This window comes from Stegastes partitus, unplaced genomic scaffold (assembly GCF_000690725.1).
Source record: "Stegastes partitus isolate 25-593 unplaced genomic scaffold, Stegastes_partitus-1.0.2 Scaffold1663, whole genome shotgun sequence".
In the NCBI taxonomy this organism is placed as follows: Eukaryota; Metazoa; Chordata; class Actinopteri; family Pomacentridae; genus Stegastes; species Stegastes partitus.
In genome coordinates, this window is record NW_007579394.1 from 19755 (window position 1) to 30190 (window position 10436).

At 40.4% G+C, this 10436-nt stretch overlaps 1 protein-coding gene across 1 annotated transcript in view; it reads right to left on the reverse strand.

The window, feature by feature from the left end:
* Nucleotides 1-10436, reverse strand: part of LOC103371882 (partitioning defective 3 homolog) — a gene marked incomplete at its 5' end in the record, with an annotated part of 93930 nt that overhangs the window by 12832 nt on the left and 70662 nt on the right. Inside the window, one exon of the mRNA XM_008301351.1 lies at nt 780-966. Coding sequence (XP_008299573.1) covers nt 780-966 — 187 coding nt within the window. The remainder of the gene's footprint in view (nt 1-779; nt 967-10436) is intronic.

Sequence of the window (10436 nt, forward strand, 5' to 3'; positions counted from 1 at the left end):
TTATTCTCTAATTATTTCTGTGCCTAAACTCAAAAGTCCTTGAATTTGTTTGTCGTGTGTGTCTTGGTCAGTCAGGACTTCTTCGTTGGACCTTTTTGTTGTTTCCAGAATGCAGATACTGCAAAGGACTTGTTTTTTTTGATAATTTTTAAATGATAGATTTAGAATAAAGTGGTTTTGATGAAATATGATGTTACTCCAGCCACAGTCCACACATTATTAGCTTCTCCACTGATGAGAAAACAGAAAATTTACCGATTAATTTCAGTTTCTGCCTAAATGTTATAACTGAACCCATCGGTGGGCGTAGCGCCAATCAATCAAAAAAATAAAGACGTAAAAGTGCCATTTATTCAACTGATTGGAAAAAAAAGAAAAGAGAATCTATAAGATGGAATAACAATCAGACCAGCTATACTTCCACACACTGTGTGAGAACTCCCGTCCTTCACATCAGGCTGAGAGGTTGTGCACAAGAGGTCCAGCGCTCACAATCAGCCAGTAATCAGTGGAATGAACACATGTGTACTCCAGCCTCCAACACAGGACGCACGCTGACCTTGTTCAGATGTGCAGCTTTCAGAAGGTTAAAACCACATTAGAATAAACCCAATGAATCTGCAACTGTGTGCATGAAACTGTACTGAAAGAACTCGCCAATGCAAACAGGAATGATTTACTGGCTTTAAAATATTGACAACACGGAGCTGCAGCTAGCTGACGTGTTTAGATTGCACATGACAAGCGTGAAGGAAAATGTGGAGAAAGCTTTGGCCCACCTGTCGATGGGAGTCGGCGGCTCCTTGGCCCACGGCGGAGTCACGTCGGCCGCGAAGCCGACGTCGTCGTGGGAGCTGGACGACGACTGGTCGGAGAGGTGCGGCGGCAGCAGTGGCGGCCGGTCGTCCTCGATGATGACGGTGTCGTCTTGCGGCATGTTGACCGTCGGAGACAGCTGGTAGTTTCCTGGAGGAGACAGAATCATTCTTTTTACGACTGTCTTTGACTTTTGGTCTTCAGAGCCAAAGTTTCTGAACGTCTGTTTGTGGTTGGCTTGAGTTGTTTTGTTTGTTTGGTCTGTAACGGTCTTTTGATGAGTTTTATTTTTTATTTCTATTTCCTTTTGGACCGCCCCTGCTTGTCTTTGTGTTGCTTGTATATTTATTTCAGTGCTTTTTGAGTCTTTTCGGTTCGGCCAGTGATATGTTTTGGCTTTGTGAAGCTTGTGCTGCTGTTTTTTTTGCCATTACTGAGTTTTATCTGACATTTGACTTTACAGCTTACGGGCAAATTGGCCAACTGTGATGTTTTGAGTCTTGTTTTATTTATCTTATTGCTTGTTTTTTTGGTCTTTATCTCTCTAATTAGTTTCCATACTGTCCCGTATCTGCTGCGTGTCAACAACCTGCAGTTCAGCTGCTGAATCTTTGTGTCTGTTGATTTGCCCTCATTGTTGCATCGCAGAGCGCAAAATCAATTATTATTATTTTATTTTTTTACAGAATCTGGGAACTGAAAGCGGTTTATTTTTGCTGCATTTTAAAAGAGACATTTAGAGTAAAGCAGTTTTGATTAAATATGATGTTAAGCATAGATTTGGTTAATTTTCTTGACTAAATCCTGCATCAGAAAGGATTCGATCCTTGACCAGTGTAAGGTAAAAAAATTCAGTGACTCCTTTTGTTTCACAGTTTCTGGCTCTGATCAATAGTGTGATTGAGGTGATGTGTTTCTGAAGGTAACAGCCTTTCAAACCCGCCGATGGGTTTTGCGGTTAAAGTCAACTTCTTGTGTTCATCCTTCACTATCAAAGAGCAAAAGGTGTCTTTCACAAGCAAAGAATTTTTTTAACACACACAAAAAAAATCCGTGATAAGAGAGACAAAGAACTAATAAAAGGTAACTTTAAGTCCTTGAACACAATCTTGACAACAAAGGAAACCGTCACTGCATTAGAAATAGATAAAAATCTCAGTTTATTCCTGTTACAGCATCTGCTGTGACAGCTTTAACACCATTTTCTGACAAATTATCTGAAATGTAACAAATTGAACTTCTATCAAACATGATCTATATTGGAATTTAATTAAACGAACACCATCCAGAATGTGATTCACTCGGCTTTATTTTTCATGATTTTCTGCTCTGCACATGATGAACGCTGAGATTTTAGACACAAACCGTCCTGTTCAGGTCGTTTCTTCTCACAGTGACGCACGCAATAAATATGCATATCAGTGATGAACTCCTCCACAGCTGCTGAATACTGTGAAAAATATCCACCATGTTTATGAATCTACAGGCACAAGCATGGATTCAGAGTTATTTTCAGAGTTTCATCAGCATGACTCACTCTTGCCCACCAGCGTGTTCTCGCTGCTGATTCAGAATTCTGTCAAAAGTTCTGTTTAATTTCTGTTGGAGGACGTGTGATTTCTGACCCCAGATGCAAACAGACAAATGAGGATGTTTCAGCAGTGACTGAAAGAATTCAGATATTGGGGGGAAAAGAATTAAAACTGTGGTCTGACAAAATGACATTTGCTTCTTTCCACTCCGAGGTGAAAATGAGAAAAATGTAATCAGCATTCACAGACAAAAAAAAAAACGGTCAGTTACTGAGCAACACCCTCAGGATTTAATTTATTTGTGACAACAGGCTACTGTATTAAGCGTGAGACTGCAGAAACCTTTTAACAGGCCAACAACAACAAAAAATGGTTCCAAAAAAAAAAAAAACAAACAAAAAAAAAGCCACACCAATAAACGGTAACTTTTTAAACCATAAAACATATTTTGAAGTTTAAAAGCAGCGTGAAACTGCTCCTGGCTAATCAGCTTACACCAAGAGGAGTTTGGCAGGAGGCACAATGGTGTTCCTATGTCAAAACACTATGATTAATTCAAGCTGTGCCCTCGCAAATAAAGATAAAAACCTCCCTGTGCCGAGGCGAAAAAATAAAATAGTCCCCTTTCTCTGCGTCTGAAAAGCACGGCTTAAAAACTCCCATTGATATGCAGCGCATGACTTTGTCTTTAATCTGTATTTTGAAATTGGCATCAAAAGAAGGGTAGCTTCAATGCTTCATGAAAGCCCTCTGTGCTGAGCTTAGGGAGAAGTTCGTTTGTCTTTAGCATTTAATGTCTGGGTTTTAAAGCCGAAGACCTGGAGGTCTGAGCCAGTTTCGCTGTTTGTTCCCCACAACCGAGTACCAGTGGGACCAGTGTGCTGCTGGGTGCTGCTGCATCCAGCCAGCGTGGGTGAATGACCTGATGTACATGAGCTGAATGGAGAAAAACAAAAAGTGTGAATGTGTGTGTTTGTATGTGTGTAGAGGTCAGGTTTAAAGTCACTGATCATCGTCCTTTGTTCCTTTCCTGAAATAACGAAAAAGCTACTGAGTGACCTTTTATTCAAATTAACCCACTAATGCACTTTATACTTTCTTAACCCCATTTGAGAAACATAAAAAAAGCAAAGCTGCAAAACAAAACTCCTTTAGAAGCAGCAAAATACAGACCAGTTCCTGTCTGCACCAGAAGACAGATTTTTGGTTTAATTATGTTAAAAACTAAAGAGAAATCCCTCACTGACTGTTTAGACTGGTGTTCCTATCATGATAGAAAGCTTTGAAGCTAATAAAGATGTTATTTTTCTCAATAAGCTGAGAACTATGTTTTCTACCTCACAGAGGTTATGTGTTGTTGCAGAGTGCCTTCAGCCAAATGAATGTAAAAAGGCGACATGTCGGAAAGAATGTAAAAACAACAGCTGTGTGCGCTTAAAGTACAGCTAGTAACTGGAATGACCTAGCAATCAATAATCAATGTTTGTGTGTGTATTGTACATTACTGTCAAGTCTGGATGGAAATCACAACCAGCGGCTCAGATAAGGAAGACGATCAATATTTATTTTCCATGTGTATATATGGTGTTGTCAGCTTTTCTCCACAAATGTTTTTAGGATAATGGTCAAAAAAATGTAGAAAAATGCCAAATTATTCCAAAACCTCCAAATGCCGCTGAAGCCAAACAGAACCTGGTCTCTGTGAGGACCAGAGGAGACCCTGCTGGAGGTGATGAGGACCAACAAGAACACAAACCTTCCTGTAGCTGTTGCTGTATTTGTTGGTTTGAAGTGGGTGTGACACAGCTGGAATAAAGCAATGCATTTCTGTGCACCAATCAAGCTTGAGCAATGTTTATATCAATAAGTGAGGACAGATGTGAGGCTGTTTGCTTCTGTAGCAGAAGCATCATCCATCAAACCACACCCACACTGACGACACATGAAGTGAGTTATCTGACATTTCTTTAGGACTTAATGCTGCTTTAATCCCAACTTTCAGCGCTGCTTATTTATTCACATTTTAAGGGGCATTAGGGTTTTATGTGTTTTCATAGACGATACAAGGATGACTTTTACAAAGTTCTACATTTTGAAAGCTTTCAGAAGATTTACCAGTGGGGGGTCATTAAATAATGAATTGCTGATTAAAAGGAACACTTGTTGTTACACTGCAATTAAAAAAAATGCGCTACAATATGAGCAAATGTCTAAGAATATATCTGCATGTTTGTGTATGAGCTCAGACCCTCCCTGTTTTAACGACAAATGCTAATTATCTAAGATTTTAACTCTTATGACTTCATCCTGCCTTTATTTTAACTGACACTGCTGCCTATTTATTCACATTTTCAGGGCCATTAGGGTTTCATGCATCATACAAGGATTATTTTCCCAACAGAATATGACCAAAAGGCAGGAAAGCAAAGTTTCTGATGTTTTCAATAAATGAGATATTGATGCTTTTTTAAAAAAAAGACAAACTGTGGGTGAAAGAAGATGGAACATTAATGGTGTTTACTTACTGAATTTCTGATTAAAAAGGACATCACAATGACTTGTAATTATAAAAATGCACTTATAATACATGTGCAAAAATCTAAGAATGCATCTGTGTATTTGTGCATGAGCTCTCGGTGGAAGTGTGTTGGGCTGCATCTCCAAAAGTGTGCGAGTGCCTCAACGCCATCAGACCCTCCCTGTTTTAACTACAGCCGTGTGTGCTCCTTGTGCTCCTGTCGGCCTCCTCCTGCTGCGTATGTTTGTTATTCACTGTGAATTTGGGACTTCGGGTGAGTTCTCTCGCACAGCACGACCTCCTCTGAGTCCCTGGACCACACACACACAAACACACATTTTATATACACAAGTCACCACACATGTGCACTCCCAGAAACCACTTAATCCCATTTCCCTAAGCAGTCCGGTGTGCAACGCTGAGAATCCCGTCAATGTCACAGTTTGAATCACTGCAGTACAATCAACTGGCAGCCGCTGAGTAGAAAACCGATGAATCTGTCAAGTCAGTCGCCTGGTAAAAGGAGGAGGAGGGTGGAAAAAAAAAAAAGCTTCTTTGTTTTAGTGCCAGCACCCGAGGGCAGCCGTCGGCCGGCAACAATAGCACTGCCATGTGGACGGAGCGCACACCCAACATCACCTGAGAATCTAGCCCAATAAACACACAATTCCCAGTGGCTGTAATAATTTCTGACTGAGCTGCAGTGGAACAATAGGTGGCATTTCATTTGAGATTCTCCCATAGAGGCTATTATTAGATGGTTATTGTATAAAAACTACAAGGGGGGGAACAGCCAAGAGGGAAGGAGGGGAGTGAAAAGACTTTCTAGATGGAGATAGCAAGAGGTGTGAGAATAACACGGGGTGAAAGACATGCAGAGCAGTTTTTTTTCCTCTTTCCTCTTTTCATTTTGTCTTGTCTCGATCTATTTGCATAATTAGTAAGGAGGTTATTGCCAGGGGTGCCGGGCCTTGAAAGCTATTGGCCTGAAGGAATAATTAAGTTGCTCTCTTATCCCCGGCATCTTCAGAGTGCAGAGTGATCTAAAAAGTGTGCACGGGGCCAAAACGCAAGCTGATACGTTCTGAATGGGAATGATGTTGTCTTCTAAGAAAGCCCTAATGCATGATTTATGTTTTGTGGCACCCTCACAAAGACAGAACACAGTTATTCCAAGCAACTGTGAAAAGACCCCCCAGCATTCACTCGCGCACAGTTTTATTTATTCAAGGAAGGTCTGCTGAGCACGCAAAGCTTCGCATTCACACGCCGTCACATCTGGGACCTGCCAAGTGCCACTACAGTCTTCTGCTGCCGGCTCCCGAGCAGCAGCAGCAGCTGAGTGTCAGGCTTTTTCAAACCGCGCCATCGTCTTCAAACCGGTCGTGACACGAGTTGCTCGTGTTTGTAAATCACCACATTTATGTTAATTCGCGGGAAAGTACAAAAGGTGACGACAGTAAGTTAGCTCGTGCTGCTATTTCAACTTGAGACCACACATGGTTCCAGCGCTATGAAGTCAAACGCTGGACAGAGCAGCTCCCAGCGATGTGCTTTTAAAGGGCTGGTCCGCCTAATTTACACACAAACCACAATCACTGCCCTATTTGTAAGCCATGCTGATGGTTTGCTTTAGTTGTCAATGCTCGGACATGTTGTTCTTTGAGATGTCTCACTTTATCCACATTTAACGTGACATTTAAAAAAAACTGCAGTGGGTTATAAAGTTTCACAACATGAAGAGACTCACATTACTAATGTGTTAAATTACATTTCACTGTTTGATATGGAAATCTGGGAAAGTAATTCTTTCTTTATAGCAACAATAATTATTTTAACATATTTATTAAATACTATTTTTCAAATTAATTCAATGTTCTTTTGACCAGGTGACGTCCCAAATGTCATTTTATAAACAGACTCGACCACGGCAGCAGGGACAATATATAATATTGAAACAACACAGATAACACATTCAAGAATGAAGCTCTGGTTGTTTTTGTTAACACAGCAAAAGTTAACCTGAGAGATCATGCAAGGAAAAGCCTCGTATATAGTCTAGCAGCTTAAAGCCGGAGCCTGGTGGCCTTTATCCTCTTTGCTTAACCCGCAGTGGCAAATTAAACAGCAGTTCAAATCAGGGTTTAATCTTTCCCTACCTCTCCAATCTCACTTTGATGCAAAACCGCAGTTCTGAAAAACAAAAACTGCTGTAATATCTCCTGGCCAGGCCAACTGGACCCATGTTTCTAGTTTTCATTACCCACTGGATCTGAACTGATTGGAAAACCACATGTAGGAGGAAGATCCAAACTGGGGTTGAGTTTTTCCCTTTGGTGGTCAGGAAAAGAAACGCACACAAACACTGGTCTGATTAAGTGTTTAATAAGCAGGGAGCTGTCTACTGTGTCTGTGACAGTAATTACAAAGCGTGCATCCCTTCACAGGCCAACATAGGTGGTTTCTGGCACCCGGGGTCCTGTTCTGCTGAGGTTGGGTAAAGCATAAGAAGAAAAAGGCCACGCTGGCAGATCTAACATCTAACTTTCTGTGTTCAGACGGCCCGGTTCAGAGGGACAACGCAACACGCCAGGATCAAAGCAGGTGTAGCGAGTGGGACAAACTCCTCATTGTGCCTTTATAATCCTCACAGGGAAGGAGTCAGATGCCAGCATCGAGGTCAGGTCATCCAGCCTGAGCCCTGCCACTGTTTCACTGGTAATCTCTCCCACTCTGGTAAAGGTCAATGACTGAATCGCTCCGCGTTTTAAAAACACATTTAATCATATTTAAAAGTGGATTGAGGACAGAAGAAAAAATATCAGTAACACCTTGGTGTTTCATCTTCAGTATTTTTCTCCAGTATTGATTTGTCAAATGTATTCTCTCATTTCTCCACATTCCCTTCTTTCCACTTCCTGCTGGTTTCTACCGTTCTTCTTCTCCATTCTCTTGCTTGAACATCTACCTCAAAAAAACCTTGCATGCAGTATTAACAAGCTATTGGTTAGATATCTGCAGAATACTGAAGCAAAGACACGAGAACTACGACTGTCCTCTCCAACGGCTTTAAAGACAAAACAAACAACAACACACTGTCTATTTATTCCCAAATTATTCTTTTTTTCTGTCTTGTCTTATCTTGTCTGTATTCTTCACATCCTTTAAACTACAACAGGTTGAACCTATAACAGGTTTAAAGGGATGGGATCTTTCAATAAATATGCACAATTAAACCATTTATCAGAGCCAGAAACTGTAAAAGTATTGTCAGACCTTCATCTTCAAAAGCCCTTAAACTAATTGTGTAATTTTTGGTTTTGCTCTGAAAATTCCTCAAATATAAGATTAAAATTGTGATTGTTTTATCAAATTTGCTTTATTCTACATGTATCATTTAAAAAATATCCCAAAAATAAACCTCCTGCTCAAATCTGACTCTTTAAAAAAGTCTTGGCTGATCAGCGCCATGAAGAAGCCGTGGCTGACATCGACTTACAGTCACATTGTGAAAATTCAGAGAGTTCTTGGTCTTGAACGGACAAAACTACAGGCCGACTTCACACAGAGCAAATACAAGGCAAGTCTGGGAACAAGTAATCAAAATGATTCAGAAAGAACAATGAACTGTCTCATATTGAACAGAAGACATGTGGTTGTGCTGTTCCAACAGAGGTGCAGGACTTTGTTTTGCAGTGAAAAATCATCCCACCGTCAGAAAAAATGTGACATAAGCTATAAAAAAGAAAAGGAAAGAAAGTGCTTTGGATTCAGAGGGTTAAGTAAAACTGCAACTAGAAGCAGCTCTCCTCTCTTGTGATACCTGCAGAAGGCATAATTCTGTTCCATCCACCGACTCAAAACTTACAAAAACAAGACCCGCACTGCTTATTCAGTCCCAAATTCATCTTTGCTATCTTTTTATTTACTATTTACTTGCTGTCCTGTAAGCTGCCCTTGGCTTGGATTGATTTTTAAGGTCTTATTATTTGATAATGAAGTCCTGAATTTGCTGCTGCTCGTTTGTCTGAGCTCCTGTTGCTCTTATCCAGCCTCTGGGCCTCTGATGTTTTCTAGTTATTTGCATTTTAGATTTTACTTTGGCAGAGTGAACGTGTGTTTGCTAGAAGGTGGACAGTCTTTTGTCTTTTCAAACAAATCAGCTCTACTGAGTGTGGGATTTTATTCATTTATTGACTTTAGAGAGCATTTTGGTTGAACTCCGGCCTGGAGATGCAAACATCAGCTCGTCTGGACGGCTCAGTGACAGTGATCTTGTTTGTCACTGCTGAGCTCCTGTATATCTGCCTCGTGCTTTCACTCGCAACCCTGTACGCTCATTATAAGCTCTCGCTGTTTGTTAAGCATGGATGAACGCAGCCACTGTGGCAGCACGGTGGAGCTTCACCTACTAACACTTCCTCCGTCACTTACGACTCACTTTAGTTTTGTTTGTTTACAGTAACACCAGTGTTAACGACAACCCATTTGCATGAAAGGAAAAGTGAGTTCACACTTTCAAATTATGTTGCACTGATTAATGAGACAGAGTCGGCAGGAACTCATTTTGAAACTGATTAAAAGTTGGTGTTCATCTGTAATTAATTTACATTAAAGGTATTTTCAGAATTGCAATAGTTCAACAAAGAGGCCGTCCTACAGATCAGTTTTTTTTAAAAATCAGCCCTAGACAAAAAGATGGTTGGAAATTCAAACAAATTCAAACTGTGCAGTAAAACCATCTGGTGTACAGAAGACTTTCCCTGACGTCACCAAACTTAACCACGTATCCATCAATCATTTAAGTGCTACACACATGAAATCCTGCACAGATGCGCGCAAAGCTCTTACGGATACAACCATGTTTGCTAATCTCTTGCACTTCATCCAACACACACTCACTCCCAAACCAATGACACACAGGTCATCTAAAACAGGGAGAGTCATGAGCAGGGGACAACATCACAGATATGGTTTCAGAAAACACAACGAAATTGGAAACAACAAATTAACAAACCTCTGAGTCTTTACAAAAACGGATGTAAGGCAACATACCATGGCATACCAGGCAACTTAGACCATGGTGACAAAACCTGACGAGTTAAATCACAGACTACAGCAGGAAAATATTATATTTTATAGTGTAATCTTAGCCATTTTAACTGTTAAACCCACCAGCGGCTTTGAAAGCTCTGCTATCCTTAAATAATTGCCAAAATTACACCATTTACCAAAACCAGAAACCATAAAAACAAAAGGACTCGTCGGATTTTCCACTTTCCAACGGTCCTTTGACTAAACACGGGACTTTGTTTCATCAAGAAGATTATCCAAATCTAAGCTCAGTTTATTATACATGTCTCATGGTGTCTCACCAGAAACTAATATGCATCCACTGACTAGATTCCGTAAAAACTAAAATGACGTGTTCGTCAGTGTAACTGGGAGGCCATTAGTGACTCTGCTGTGGGCAACAGTCACATGACAACAATTCAGATTATGTTTACACACTAAACAAATAAAACATGTAAGTAGTAAAATACATATATGGTATGTAAACACATATTTTC